Below are 16,395 nucleotides of genomic sequence, written 5' to 3'. Positions count from 1 at the left end.
CTGCTGACTGAAGGCCTACCCTTAGCTTATACCTTCTGAAAGCATGATATCATGGAAGAACGCATCCATCAGAGTCAGACACATCTTGTTTCAAATTCTAGTTATTTCACCTAATAGCTCTGTGCTTCAAGCAGCAAGAATCATGAGTTCTCTAACCATCTGTTTCTAATTATATAAAATGAGAATATACCTGCTGTGCAGAGTTGTTAGTAGAGATGATCTATATAAAATACCAAGCACAGAGCCCAGCCCCTGTACTTTGCTTTTCTAACCAGAGTTCCACGAGGCCTGAGACCCTTGCTCATTCATCTTTGCATCATTAGTATCTAAGACAGGAAGCCTTGAAACACATTGACTGATGAAAATTAGCAAGAATCAGGCACACAAAGCTGGTAGGGAAGAATCTGGGTACAGGGAACTGGCAAGTCTGATGTTAAGAGAGCACCAAGGGCCAATTTGTATTGTGTTACTCCAGAGAGGACAGAACCACCAGCAGCAGCTATACAGAGGCTAATTTTAATGCAGGAGAGGAAGCACTATCTAACATTTAGTGCTGCTTCACATAAGAACAGGTATCAAATGTAAGCTCTTTGCCATTAAAAAACTCATGTTACATAAAGTGTCCCCAGGTTGGGTGAGGGGTTAGGTTAGATCAGTGATTCTTAATTTTGGGGAGATCCCAGGTATCTTTGAAAGTCTGATAAAAGTTATGGATCTTCTTCTTTAGAAAAATGGCCTGAGGAATAATGTTTTGCAGATAAGTTCAGAGCCTTCATGGATCCTCGGTAATGATCACCTGAAAACCCTTCTAAGGATGCTGTATGTGTTTTGCTCTCCAATGTGCTATGAATAATGAGGAAGAGTCTTGTTGTTATCCTTACTTTCAGAATTCACAACTTCTACAAAACACCTAGTCCACATCTAAAAACTCAGCATCTTTTGCCACAAATGAAATGCTCTACATATTTTTGATTAAGTGATTAAACAAATGAAATAACCAAAAGCTCCTTAAGGAAAGATATGTGCTATAAGAAGGAGAAAGGGAAGGAAAAAAGAAACTAAATGAAGAGTTAAGAAAAAAAAAATACAGGCAGGGATTTAGCTCAGTGGTGCTGCCACCTGTCTTGCAAGCACAAGGTCCTCAGTTCGATCCCCAGTACCAACAAAACAAAACAAAACAAAACAAAAAAACCACCATCCCACCCCACCCCCACCAAAAGCATCATAGAATGACAAAACCTGGAAAAAGTATTAATCAGGGTTAGAGAGAAGGGTGAATTTTGAAAGGCCTTAACTCCCAGCCCCCTTGACCAGGGCTAAAGACCCCAGTGAACCTTTCAACTGCAGGTTCTGTGGGAACAGGCTCACCCCCACTGCTGCCAGCCCCAATTACTTGCCCTGAGAGAGATAATGGCATGTTCCAATTTCACCAGGGAAAATCATTCACAATGACTGTGACCACGTCCAGAGGATACTCAAACCTGATTTTGAAACCTATTTGCCTTTATGATCTTAGGCTTCAATTTATTACATATGTAACCTCGTCTTCATTCACACTTGGTAATGAACTATTAAATGAACTGTGTTAAGTTTTCTTCCCCTTAGAGTCTCGTTGTTCAAAGACTACTTGATTTTCAACATAAACACCACTAAGAATAAGTCCCAAGAAGAAAATATCCCGTCCAAGAATAGAAATATTTTTTTGTTTGTAAACCTGAGCTGAATTTCTCAAGGATTAGCTGGTCCATTTGGTTCATATGGGCAGAGATAAGCTGCTCCATCCCAGTCATGATTTCTTGCTCTTCATGCCTTGTGAGCTCTCACATGGAGACACACCCATGGCTGTGGGATTTCCGTAGGCTCCGCAGGCTTTTCAGGGCCTCTGGCAGCCCCTGGCCAGTGAGGGCACTGCAGGCCTGGATCTCCCAGCAGTGGCCCTGGAATCTCTCCAGTCCGAGCCTATTTCTAATCTCAAGCAGTGGAAGAGCATCAGGCGCCTCCTGCTTGTTGGCCAGCAACAAAAAAGGGACACCGACCATGTTGGGGTTGCTCAGGACTTTCATGAGCTCAGCCACTGCCTCGGGCAATCGGGCTTCATCTGTGCTGTCCAGCACATATACAAGGACATCAGTGCCTTCCAGGTAGTCCTTCCAGCTGGCCCTGAGCTGGGTCTGCCCCCCGATGTCCCAGAGAACCAGTGGGATGTGCCCAAGAGCTTCGAGAGGTTCCACATTGAAACCAACAGTGGGTACTGTCTCCACCAGCTGGTAGCCCTTCAGTCTGTACAGAAGTGTGGTCTTGCCTGCTGAGTCCAATCCCATAATCACCACCTGAGCTTCTGTCTTGTGACCTCTGGAATTCATGGAACCCATGGTGGCCAAAGCTAAATCCTAAGGGAGAAAGGACAAAGGCACACATCAGCTATTCCTTTTTGAAGGTACACAGACCTACACAGACTCATGGAAGAGCTTCTACTCCGAAACAGGGCAGATCTTTCCAGAGTCAGGATTCAAACCTAGTCCCAGCTCTAAAAGGGCCAAGAAACAAGGGAGTATGAAGTCACCACCAGCTGACCAACCTCTGGGGCCCACTTCAGGAAGAGTGTTTGGGAAGAGACTGGAATGTGAGATTACTTTCCTTAGTCTCAAAGCAAAGAGGTAAAGTGAAGTTCCACTTAGTCCTACCGAGCTCAGTATATATTACAGAAAGATGTTCTCAATTTGTTCTAGCCTGTGGCCTCTGATTTAATCCTAAAACAGGAAGTGGCAGCCACATTGGGTCCCAGCCAGTCAGCTAGTACTGACCTCTGCTGCCCTGGAACTCCCCTCAGATCTAGCATGTTGTCCTGTCCACAGTGGCTATATATAGCACTGTGAACTGGGGGCACGGTTATGAGTCAAGCCAAGTAATTTTCCTCCATTATTTTACCAAAGAATGTGATCTCCAGAATGCTCCATGTACTTTTAAAGAACCCCAAATTTGAAGACCTAAGACCTGTCTCCAAGTTAGGAGAAACCTGAGGAAGACAGGAAAGGGGACATCACACCTCCAGGAGTGTGTTTCAGCTGCCCCTGGAGGAAAATAAGAAGGCTCTGTTCACTCTTCTTGCCAAGAGTAGAAGAATAAAAATTAAAATTACCTTGATGCTTTGATTAGACTGTGGCAGAGCGTTCCTCCTCTGGGGCTCTCTTCTGTCACAGAGCTGCTTTCTGCTAGTCAGCCATGTCCCAAGAGTGAGAGGAGGAAGTACACTGCCTGTTGCAATTTCTCTTTTCTGCTTCCTTTTTCTAGATGGTTGGAGGTGGGGGGTGGGACATCATTCTACTGGGGACATGTCACAGAGGTATCCTCAGCTCTTCAGCTCTTAGTGAAGCTAGGCCCAGCATCAACTCCCTCTTCTCAGCAACTCAGCAACCTGGATTCCCAAAGGAGAGTGTACAAGCTTGGAACTGTGCCCAGGTTCCACTGTATTCTTTTGCTTTTCCTCTCATTATCCTGTCTCTTCCTTGGAGAATACTTCTGGAAATCAGAACTTTTAGCACATGCATCAATGTTCTTCTGGTGCCTGGATATTTGTTTATTTACTTGAAAGTGTGAAAGTTGTCAAAATAAAAATGGAGTCACTTTTGTCAAGCCCTAACCAAAAAAATAAACAAAGGAGGGGATCTTATGCACTATGTCTGATAAGAAGAACTATTCACAAAAGATGCTGCTAGAACCACAACTTTACACAAAAATGCTTCTGCAAGGATGTCCGTCCAGCAACTATCTGTTTAATCTTGAACTAATGCCTATCTTTAGCCAAGTATTATTATTTCAAAATAGCTTGTATAATCCTCATTTTTGCCTTTAAAGATGTCCCCTTGCCTCAGCTTCCTTGAATAAGCACATAGTTTACTATGGTACACATATTACCACTATAATGCTCTGCTATTCCCAAATAAATCTCATTAGACTTTGGAGAATCTCTCTCTAGTTGCTATTTAAGTTGACAGACCATATGTGCTCCTTTCTTTCTTTCTTTCTTTCTTTCTTTCTTTCTTTCTTTCTTTCTTTCTTTCTTTCTTTCCTTTCTTCTTTCTTTCTTTCTCTCTCTCTCTTTTCTTTCTTTCTTTCTCTCTTTCTCTTTCTCTCTTTCTCTCTTTCTTTCTTTCTTTCTTTCTTTCTGTTTTTTAAAGACAGGGTCTCACTATGTAGTTCAAGATGGCCTTGAACTCACTATGTAGCCCAGGCTGGCCTCAAACTTGAGATGACTCTCCTTCTTCAACCGCTCAAGTGCTAGGATTACAAGTGTGCCTATGTGCTTTAAAACACTGCCTGAGTATGATTAAAACACTCCAAAGACAGGTATAGATGTTGAAGGTAAATCATAAAAATTAAAAAGTTGTGTTAATGGTGCTTGCTTCAGCAGCACATATACTAAAAAAATGTTGTTAATGTAGTAGAACTATGGGCGATTAAAAAGATTACTTCCTTTTTTTTCTTGAATGATGGCATTGTGTTTTTCCCAGTTAAAAATGAGATCTCCAGCTGGTCTTGGTGGCACACGCCTGTAATCCCAGCACTTGGGGAGCTGAGGCAGGAAGATCACTGTGAGTTCGAGGCCAGCCTAGGCTACATAGTGATTTTAGGACCAGCCTGAACTATAAAGGGTTAGACCCTGCCTCAAAAAAAAAAAAAAAATGAGACCTCCAGAAAAAATACTTTTTAAAGAACTTGGCTAGTCAGAAGCCATTGTGAGGGAAGGGATACTCTTCCTGGCCCTCAGCCCCAAGGGTTTCAAGAGCCGCATGGGCAGCTGATGGGGGCCTATAGGTATCCCTTTGTGGCACTTACCTTGGGGTCTTAGTAGGGTTCTGGCTTCAGGAGGCTAGATAGGTGCTGGGGGAAGATGGGGGCCACTGCTGGGGATTTCCTACTTCCTCAGATATGAGGGAAATTTTCTGGAAGCAAGGTCCAGTCTTAGCAGGAAAAGATGAGAGCCAGGGAAGAAGTGGTTACTTTGACTTTGATCTCAGTTCCATCCAAAGGTCCTTGTGCCCTGAGCTGCTTTGCAAATCCAGAGCTCAACCTCTTCAGCTCCAGAAAGAGAAACTTTTCAGTAGCCACCCCCACGTGGGGAGCGTTGGAAGGGCTGCTTTCCTGGGGAGGTGCCATGGAGCAGGAAGTGACAGTGGGCTTTAAATCTAGACCACCCGGGGACTCACTTGGCCTCCACTTCTTATTTGCTATGTCACCTCAAACATGTTCCCAAGTTTCTCGAAACCTCACTTTCTTTCTTTGTAAAAAGGGGTTGATGGTTATAATAATGGTAGCTAACTTGAAGAGTTACTGGATTAAATAAGTTAAAGCTCATCAAGTACTTATACCAAAACCTGGCACTTAGTTCCGGGTTACTATTATTCAAGAAGGAAAGGAAAGCCATCAACAGTGATGATGTGGCTGGAGAAAGTGATTCATGTGGAGCACCGGTACCTTTGTGGGTTTGTGACTGGAGCTTCAGACCTGGAAAAGGAAAAGGAGCTACACAGGGTTATCTCCTACCAAGAAAAAGGGGTCCAACCTACACTGCCCCAGAAATGACTCCCAAGAGGGTCCTTGAGTAGAGCCTCATGATTCAGAGTGTGAGTTCAGAAATATACTTATGCCAATTCTCACACAAGCAGTTAGGCCTGACAGTTCAAGCCATACTCATCACACTCCCCCAAAAGACAATCTATAGGTGAAAATGCTTTTATCACATTTCCAATGGGACCTGTAGGGCCTGAGATTTGGGGCCAGTTTTCTGAGCTGCACAACTGGAGAAGGAGGAGAAAGGGAAGCATGTGGAGAACGCTCACAGGTACTGAGTAAGCCAGCTAGGAAACAATGGCCAAAAAGGAGTTTGGAAATGATAGAAAGTTTGTTTTTAAGAGATTATTGATTATGGAACAGTGCCAAGTGATAAGTTTTCTTCCCTTTACAGATAGGTCCAAAGGAAGACAGTGTAAGAATGAGAGCTGTGTTCCCTTGGAAAGTGCTAGAGAAATGTCAACAACGTCCTCTCGTCCAGTCCTCCTCTTCCTGGGCTCCATAGCTACCCCCAGCTTTCTCTTTCTCATATGACTTCATCTTTCTCTGATGTCTTACTTTCTCTTCTTGAAATAATCCAATTAATAACTTTTCTCCAAGGACTGTCACTTTTTTTTTCTTTTTTTAGGTACCGGGGATCGAACTCCCGTCTTTGCGCTTGCGAGGCAGACGGCAGAACCACTGAGCTAAACCCCCAGCCCTGCCACTTTTTTTTCTCCATTAAGTTTATTGATACATTTTAGATATAAAATACAATTACATTCATCATTGGGACCTTGTACCTTTACATGACATATCTTGGTTCTTATTTTTTCCCCCTTCCCCGTTCTCCCTTCACCCCCTCCACCCTTCCCTATTTGCAAAGACTTTGTTTCCATTTGTTTTCCTTTTCTCATATTTTTTCTTTTCCCTTCTTTCCTTTCCCCTACCCCTCCCACTTCCCCTGCTCCTTTAGACCTTTTCTTCCTCTTACACAATATCAATTATACATTTTTTAAATTACAATATCAAAATTTAGAGGACATTACCACATATTTTACAGAATTTAAAAGGATATTACAAAAATCCTTTTTGAAATAAATTTGACAACTTCTAAGAAGTACCTTGGAAGACAAATTCATGAAACTAACTCTGGAGGAAATATAAAATTTGAACAGCACCTATTAGAGAAGATATATTCCTAGCTTGAAAACCTACCTATATGAGAACAGCAGGCTCATATACATTTTAGCTGATGAATTATATCAAATAATTAAAGCAGAAAAAAGAAGGAACACTTCTCCCCTCATTTTCGGAACTCAACATTGTGGTAATCCTAAAACTGGATAAAGATAATAGAAGAAAAAAGTATGAACATAGATAGAAATTTGTTTAACAAACCATTATTAGAAGTCAAATCTGGCAGGATGTAGAAAGTGGTTTTATTATGGGGTTGGTAGTGTTGGTTCAGCACTGGAAGATCCACCCCGAAAAGTCATCATTTTAACAGAGGAAAGGAAAAAGCTGTATGATCCTGTCACTAGTTGGAGAAAAAGTATTGGACTAAATTCTACAGGTGTTCATGGTAAAAGCTATCAGGAGACTAGAAGTAAAACAAAACCTTCTCAACGGATCAAAGATATGTACTCCATACTTCAGCAAAAATGCCTTATATGAACAGAAAAGATACAATGTTTTGTCCCTAAGGCGGGGAACAAGGGCAGATATGCGTACTCTTCATCTGTCCATTAAACTTTGAAACATAGGCCCAAACCAAAATAGTCTGGCAATAAAAAGAAACAATTAGCATAAGATTGGCAAGGTAGAAGTAAAATCTTTATATGTAGATGAAATGATCATCCATAGAGAAAATACTAAGAAATCTCTAGGAGCCCCTAGAACTTGTATTTGAATTTAGCAGGATCAGAAAACACAAGGTATATATAAAAATTCAGGTCTATGTATACTTGCTATAAATGAAGAATTGGATATTGAAATTTAAAAGTTATGTAGGAGTACAAAGGACCTAGAAAAGTAAAAAGAAAAAAAAACAGTGTTGAAAGACATTTGTTACCTAATTTTCTTTTCTTTTGGTACCAGTGATTGAACTTGGGACCTTGCCCTTGTGAGGCAGGCGCCAGAACCACTGAGCTAAATCCCCGGGGCCATGCTGCCTAATTTTAAGACTTCCTCTAAAGCTACAGTACTCAAGGAGTGTTGGCATGAGGAAAGACATAGATCATTGGAATAAAACAGAAAATCTGGAAATAGAATCACACATATATGGTCCACTGAGTTTTGAAAGATTATTTAACATTAACATTTTATAGAACATAAACTCAAGAGCAGAGGATAGTGTTTTCAGCAAATGGTACAAGAACACCTGTTATCTGTGTGTAAAAAATTAACCTCAACCTTTTATTTCCATACATAAAGATAACTTGAAAGGATCTATGAACCTAAATATGAAAGACTAAAACTATAAAACTTTAAGAAGAAATTATAAGGGAAAATGTTCATGAATTTAGGGCAGGCAAGAATTTCCAAGGATACAAAAAACATGATGTATAAAAGAAAAAAATTGATAAATGAGATTCCATCAAAATTTAGAACTTTAAATGACATCATTAAAATGAAAAGTAGTCCAACCATAAACAGACCATATTTACAATGCATATAACCTATGAGCAGAATATATAAAGAACTCTTACAGCTCATTAATAGACAACCCAATTAAAAAGTAGACACAAGAAGATGACAAATAGCCAGTACAGCACAAGGAAAGGTGTGCAACACTAGAATCAGAAAAATACTAATCAGTACAATAACAAAATTGTATTATACACTCATTAGAGAGATGAAGTTAAAAGTTTTAAAAGAACAGATGTCAGCTTAGGTGTGAACCAGTTAGACCTTTTGAATACTGCTAATGTGAATGTAAAATGATAAAACCATTTTGGAAAGGAATATAGAAATTACTTGTATTACTGTTAAGAACCGACAGTTCTGTTCTTAAGTTTTTACTTAAGAGGAATGAAAACACATGTTCACAATAGATTTGTACATACAAATTGATTATCCCTTATCTGAAATTTTTGGGACCAGAAGTATTTCATATTTTGGTTTGAAATCCACTTGATCTGCAAAGAGGATAGCTACTCCTGCTTTTCTTTGGGTTCCTGTCACATGGAGTATTGTTTTCCACCCTTTAACTTTCAGTCTATGAGTTTCTTTTTGAATTAAGTGTGTTTCTTGTATGCAGCATATTGTTGGATTTTGCTTCTTGATCCATTCTGCCAGTTTATTTCTTTTGACTGGTGAATTGAGACCATTAACATTGATGGTTATAACTGATACATATTGACTTATCATTGTCATGACTTTTTCTTTTTGTTGGATTCACCCCCTTTGCATTTAATTTCTTGTCGCACCCAACAGATTCATTCTGCTTTGCTTCCTGGGGTTGTGATCCTCAATGTCTGTTCCTAGGCTATTGTGTAAAATTCTTTAGGGTGCTGTTTGGTATTTACAAAGTTCCTAAGGTGCTCTTTGTCATGAAAGTATCTTATTTCTCCATCAATTTTGAAAGATAGTTTTGCAGGGTACATCAATCTGGGTTGGAGGCTGTTTTCTTTTAGGGCTTGGAATATGTCACTCCAAGGTCTTCTTGCCTTGATGGTTTGTGTTGAGAAGTCTGCTGTGATTCTGATGGGCTTTCCTTTGTATGTGATTTGTTTCTTTTCTCTGACTGCTTGTAGATCTTTGTTCTTCTGTTGTGTTTCTGGAATCTTGACAATTATATGTCTATGTGTAGATTTTTTTTGATCAAGGCTAGTTGGAGTCCTAAATGCCTCACTTAATCTGTATGTCAAGTTCTTTTCCCCTCCTTGGGAAGTTTTCTGCCATCACTTCTGTGAATAGTTTTTTTTATGTCATCTGCACTCTCTCCTGTTTCTTCATTGACTCAGATCAACCTTATGTTATTCTTCTTTGCATCGTCTAGCCGCTGCTGGATTGATTTCTCGTGGTCCCTTACTATTTTAAAGAATTTTTTTTTCCTGGTCACTAATTGCAATCTTATCTTCTATATTTGAAACTCTGTGCTCACATTGGCTCATTCTGCTGTGTAAACTTTCAATGGAGTTTTTTTAATGGAGTTTTTAATCTCCTGGAAATCTGCTTACGTCTGTTTTATGGATTCCATTTGTTTCCTGTGTTGGGATTCCATCATGTTCCTCAGCTCCTCTATTTTTTAATCTGTGCCCACTCTAGATTTATTAATCATGTCTTGTACTATGGACACAATCTCTGCTGTTATCTGAGAAATTATTTCTGATTTCATTTTTTCCAGATCCTCTTTTGTTGCCAGTTCAGGGAGTCCAGGTGGTTGAGTATCACATTGTTCCATCTCTTTTCCCTTTGGGGTTGCTGTAGGTGATCTGAAAGTCTGGTTGTGAGACTTGTTTAACCGTCTTCTTATTTCTATGGGGGGGGGGGAGTGCTGTTGGTGCCCACATGGCTCACCTCCTCTGCACTGGGAGCAGTGTTATGGTGGCCCAGAACCCTCCTCCTGGGCACTGGGAGCGGCTCAAGGACTGCCACTTTTAAAAATCAGATTTATTTACATATTCTAGCTATTTACACAAACTTGAAAGGTATCAAAAGGGCATAGTATGAGAGAAGCCCTTCTTACCCCAGTGCTCAGCCATGCAGGTCCTTGGCTGGAAAACAACCAATGCCATTGATTCCTTGGGTATTTTTTAGACATAATCTATTCACACATAAGCAAGTAGAATGCATTAAGTTTTCATAGTCTTTCTTCTCTCCCTCTTTGCAGTGGTCACCTACTTAGAGGATGTAATTTCTTTCTCTTCTCTCCATCAGACGTCCTCAGCCATGGCCTGTGTCATGGATCAGTGAGAGAGGAATGATGGGTGAGAGCCAGCAGCCCTGGAAACTCCTCACCTTTCCTACCCTCTAGTAGGTCACCAGTGAGTAAATCAGGGATAGGACTAGGTGGAACATAACAAAGTTATTGTGTGTATGGGGACGGGTGGTTGTGGTGACAGTTATGCTAGAAGTTGAAATTCTCAAAGACATGTAATTTTATCCATGACTCATTGACTAGGTAACCTTGGAGCTGTAAACTGCGTATCTAAGTTTGTGGTAGTTTCCACAGGTGCAATATGTCCATGGGTTGTTGTCTGAATGTTCTTCTGATTATCCTTTCCTTAGGCAGAGAAAATGGGCAGAGAACAGAGGGTCAACCCACCTACTGAAACCAGTGGCTCTCTCAGGCAGAACTTTGAAAGTGTGATTAGAGCGCACTCTTGGCATGGATGGGTGGTCAGAGATGCTAGACATCCTATCATGCCCAGGATAATTCTGTACAAAAAAGAAGGTTTAGGGCCAGGGATTTAGTTCAGTGGTTCCAGCGCCTGCCTCGCAAGCGCGAGGTCCCGAGTTTGATCCCTGGTACCAAAAAAAAACAAAACCACATACACAAAAAAGAAGGTTTCTTGAATTTGAATTCAACTTTTGAATGACCCAAGCATTTACGTTGTTTTTTAAAACATTTTTTTTGATAGTGCTATGGATGGAACCCAGAGTCTTGTGCATGCTAGGCAAGTGCTCTACCACTGAGCTATATCCCAAGACCAATTTAAAAATTGGTCTACTATTTAAAAATTCTGGAACCTATTTATTTTAACAGTACTTAAACTCAGGGCCTCACACTGAGCTATAATCCCCTGCCCTTATTTTTAAATATTTTTATTTTGAGACAGCATTTCACTAAGTTGCTGAGGCTGGCCTTGAAATTATGATCCTTCTTCCTCAGCCTCCTGAGTAGCTGGGATTACAGGCATGCACTGTCATGCCCAGTCCTAATTTTGTTTTATATATAAATGCAAACTGTTTTACACATAGTTTTCACACACACTTTCCAGAAATGCAACAATTACCCAAACTTAGTCTGTTTTCCATTGCTATAACAGAATACTTAGGGCTGGATAACTTAGAAAGTAAAGAGATTTATTGACTCAAAATTCTGGTGACTCAAGGGTCCTAACATCTTGGCACTGACATCCTGATGAGGATAGAAAAGGAAATGGCTATAGGCATCCTTGCTTTCTAACAGCCTGCTCTCAAAAAATTACTCCAGTTTATGAAAGCCAGAACTCCAGCAAGGCAGCATTAGTCCACTCAGGAGCATGATGCCCTCATGTCCTGATTGCCACCCACTGGGCTTTGCTTCTTAAAGGTTCCACTGCCTCCAAGTACCTCCACACTGGAGGCCAAGTCCCAGTACATGAACCTTTGGGGCACAAATATATCTAAATCATAACATATGTAAATTGAGGGAAGGCATCAGAGACAGGAGCCCACCCCCAGGACCCACCACCTGGCAGCCAGGAAGACATACTAGGAAGATAGCAAGCTCTTCAGACATTTCAAGGTTTGAAGTTGATGAGGAATTTTGTTCCAGGGCTGCCTCTAGTACCAGTCAGTCGGGTTTATCAAACAGTAGTCACAATCGTAGTAACAAGACAGTTGTAGGAAATGATGGTCAGGAGATGGTCAGGAGGAAGCAAAACTGGGAGAAAAGAAAAAGAAACTACAGGGGAATCTTGCAGAGATGACTTTGCTCAAAAACATATGCAGAGAGCCCAAAGTGAGAATCTTGGGCTTCTCTCTTTGAAGAGACTTTCTTCTTATAACCAGTAAATCTGGAAATATGATTGCTTCTTAATGAAAGTGCCCTAGTTCTTTCATGCCTGTTTCTAACATGAGCCCTTAAAATTCTAAAGGCTCCCTTGACTTTGGTAAAGGGAATAATGTCTAGGTTAATAAAGGAAATAATGTGTAGGTTGCAGTAAGTTGAAATATGAGTTTGTTATTTTCTTGGTTTGCCTCCCTCCCCTTTTGAGTCTTTTTTTTTCTCTTATAGGTATGTTATCCTAAGATTGTGGTGTGACAATAAATATTGGCAGATTGTCTGATAAAAATTAATTAATTAATTACAATTAAATTAAAGTTTTCTCCTTCAATTGGATTATTTCTGTTGGCTAGCTTGCCAGAGTTGGAATTTCTGAGACAAAAGATAAGAACACTATGGTTTGCCTAGATGTTTCAAAAGGCTATCATATTGCATTCCTGATTATCTTTTAATTTTACATATTTATTTTTACTTTTATTTTTTCTTTATTGGCTGGACTTTTTAGCTCACAGGTCCAAAGCACACATGGCTGAGCTTTTCAGCACTCAGAGGAGGTTACAGCTGGTTGTATTTTTCCCAGGCCACTGTTGTAGGAAGAGGGTACCAGTTCCCATGAGATTAACAGAGTGAACATTCCCACTGTTGAGAATTTTTGTATCGTGGATTTTCATGATTATGATATTTGCAGTTTCCATTTATTTAATTTATTTGTTAGACATTTTATTATTCCATTTCCTCCTCACATCTACCCTGCTGAGTAGGTATTATAACCATCAATTTATAAAGGAAAAGCTGAGGGTCAGAGAAGCAAAGTAACTATGCTTTCAGCAGGAAGTTATACAATACTCAGCTGCAAGTGCAGAAACAAGTTCATGTCTGTGACAATAAGTCTGCAGAGTGATCATTCCCTGTGGGTTTGCAGCTCAAGTGTCATCAAGGAGCCCATCTTTTTCTATGTTTCTGCATCAACATCATCAACACATGGATGATGTTTCCTCCCATGGTGCAGTATCACCAATCATCTTATCAGCCTCACACTACTGATTTCAAAAACAGGAAGAAGGAAAAGATGACAGCCTTCTTGTGTGTTCTGTGTGCATATGTGCATTTATTTAATCAGGAAGGAAATGTTTTCCAAAAGTTTTCCAGCCAATTTTCCTTTATATCTCATTGGCCAAGAGAATGAAATTCTTTGGCTTAGCCAAGCTGTGTTCATTTTCTTTAAGAACATTGCTCTTGGCCAGGGATTTAGCTCAGTGGTTTCACTGCCTGCCTCGCAAGCACAAGGTCCCAAGTTCGATCCTAAGTACCAAAAAAAAAAGAACATTGCTCTTACCTCCCAGTGTCTGAACACAAATGACAATGGAAACAAAACATGCCAAAACCTATGGACACAATGAAAGCAATTCTGGGAGAAGTTTATAGCTGTGAATGTATCATTTAAAAAATTGGACGTGGGAAAAGATGCAGAGGACGCCAGACCACCAGACCAAGGTACTGATTCCGGCAGTTCCCGGCCCAGAGGTAGGGGCTTCTGAGTCAAGATCCCGCTGCTCCTGGTCCAGAGGAAGGGGCTTCCCAGCCACCATCCCTCCGGCTGCTCCCAGCCCAGAGGAAAGGGCTTTTGGGTCACCATCCCTACTGCTGCTCCCGGTCCCTTTCCCACCTCACCCAGCTCAGAGGAGGTAATCCGTGCAGGCGCGACCAGCCCCCTGCCCCAGTTGAAATGAGAAAACATGTAAATAAGTCTCAAAACCAGACTTGCAGATCACCTACAGCAACCCCAAAGAGAAATGAGATGAAACACTCTGATACTCAAACCACCTGGACCCACTGAACTGGCAACAAAAGGGGATCTGGAAAAAATGAAATCAGAAATAATTTCTCAGATAACAGCAGAGATTGTGCCCCTAGTGCAAGACATCATTAATAAATCTAGAGAAGAGCTCAGGAACATGATGGAATTCCAACATAAGAAACAAATGGAATCCATAAAACAGATGCAAATAGATTTCCAGGACATGAAAAACTCCACTGAGAGTCTACACAGCAGAATGAGACAATGTGAGGACAGAATTTCAGATATAGAAGATAAGATTGCAATTAGTGACCAGGAAAAGAAAAGTTGCTTCAAAATTATAAGGGAACATGAGAAATCAATCCAGCAGCTGCTAGATGATGCAAACAAGAATAACATAAGACTGATTGGGCTCAATGAAGAAACAGGAGAGAGTGGAGATGACATAAAAAAATCTCTTCACAGAAATAATGGCAGAAAACTTCCCAAGCAGGGGAAAAGAGCTTGACATACAGATAAGTGAGGCATGTAGGACTCCAAATAGCCTTGATCAAAAAAAAAAAATCTACACATAGGCATATAATTGTTAAGATTGCAGAAACTCAACAGAAGAACAAAGTTCTCCAAGCAGTCAGAGAAAAGAAACAAATCACATACAAAGGAAAGCCCATCAGAATCACAGCAGACTTCTCAACACAAACCATCAAGGCAAGAAAAGCTTGGAGTGACATATTCCAAGCCCTAAAAGAAAACAACCTCCAACCCAGATTGATGTACCCTGCAAAACTATCTTTCAAAATGGATGGAGAAATAAGATACTTTCATGACAAAGAGCACCTTAGGAACTTTGTAAATACCAAACCAGCACCCCAAAGAATTTTACACAATAGCCTAGGAACAGACATTGAGGATCACAACCCCAGGAAGCAAAGCAGAATGAACCCATCTGGCATGACAAGAAATTAAATGTAAAGGGGGAGAACCCAACAAAAAGAAAAAGTCATGGCAATGACAAGTCAATATGTTTCAGTAATAACCATCAATGTTAATGGTCTCAATTCACCAATCAAAAGAAATAGACTGTCAGGATGGGTCAAGAAGCAAAATCCAACAATATGCTACATACAAGAAACACACTTAATTCAAAAGGAAACTCATAGACTGAAAGTTAAAGGGTGGAAAGCAAGACTCTATGTGACAGGAACCTGAAAAAAAGCAGGAGTAGCTATCCTCTTAGCAGATCAAGTAGATTTCAAACCAACATGGATTAAGAGAGACGAAGAAGGACACTACATCCTTGTAAAGGGAAGGATCCAAGAGGAAGAGATGACAATCATAAATATCTATGCACCAAACACTAGTGCACCCAACTATATAAAATAAATACTAACAGACATGAAAAGTCATATATGCACTAATACAATTGGGGTGGGGGACCTCAACACCCCACTGTCACAAATAGATGGACTAGACAAAAACTAAGTAATGAAATACTAGAACTCAATCAAACTCTTGAACAAATGAACTTAACAGATGTTTACAGAGTCTTCCACCCCTCAAAATCAGCATACACATTCTTCTCAGCTGCACATGGGTCATTCACCAAAATAGGCCACATACTCACACATAGAACATGTTTAAGTAAGTGCAAAGGAATTGAAGTGATCTCCTGTATATTATCAGACCATAGTGCGATGAAATTGGAGATCCATAGCAAAAGAAATTGGAAAAATTTCATAAACACGTGGAAATTGAACAACACACTTCTGAATAACCAATGGGTCACAGAGGAAATTAAAGAAGATATCAGACAGTTCCTTCAATTAAATGACAATGACAATACAACATATCAGAATCTATGGGACACAATGAAAGCAGTCTTATGAGGGAAATTCATAGCAGTGAATACGCATATTAGGAAAACAGAATGAGCCCAATTAAACAACCTGATGCTGCACCTCAAGCTTCTAGAAAAAGAAGAGCAGCACAACCCCAGAGCTCATACAAGGGAGGAAATTATAAAGATCAGAGGAGAAATCAATGCAATGGAGACTAAGAGAATGATACAAAAAAATCAATGAAGCCAAGAGTTGGTTCTTTGAAAGAATCAACAAAATTGACAAACCCTTAGCCAATCTTATCAGAAAAAGGAAAGAAAAGGCCCAAATCCATGCAATTAGGAATGAAAACAGTGACATTACAACAGACCCAGCAGAAATCCAGAGGATCATCAATACCTACTTCCAGAACCTATACTCCAATAAGATGGACAACACAGAAGAAATGGACAGATTCCTAGATTCATATGAATTACCAAAGTTGAACAAAG

At 40.3% G+C, this 16,395-nt stretch overlaps 1 protein-coding gene across 1 annotated transcript; it reads right to left on the bottom strand.

The window, feature by feature from the left end:
- Positions 1 to 496: 496 nt before the first annotated feature.
- Positions 497 to 3,325, bottom strand: Arl11 (ARF like GTPase 11). Its single transcript, XM_004844154.4, has 2 exons — positions 3,140 to 3,325; positions 497 to 2,390 (listed from the first exon to the last, which is right to left on the bottom strand). The coding sequence occupies exon 2, from the start codon at positions 2,370 to 2,372 to the stop codon at positions 1,821 to 1,823; it is 552 nt and encodes a 183-aa protein (XP_004844211.1). The 5' UTR covers positions 2,373 to 2,390; positions 3,140 to 3,325; the 3' UTR covers positions 497 to 1,820.
- Positions 3,326 to 16,395: the final 13,070 nt, after the last annotated feature.

This window comes from Heterocephalus glaber, unplaced genomic scaffold (assembly GCF_053883595.1).
Source record: "Heterocephalus glaber isolate CG9 unplaced genomic scaffold, H.glaber_assembly_v1.0 deba00001666, whole genome shotgun sequence".
Lineage (NCBI taxonomy): Eukaryota > Metazoa > Chordata > Mammalia > Rodentia > Bathyergidae > Heterocephalus > Heterocephalus glaber.
This window is presented reverse-complemented; position numbering and strand designations above follow the sequence as displayed.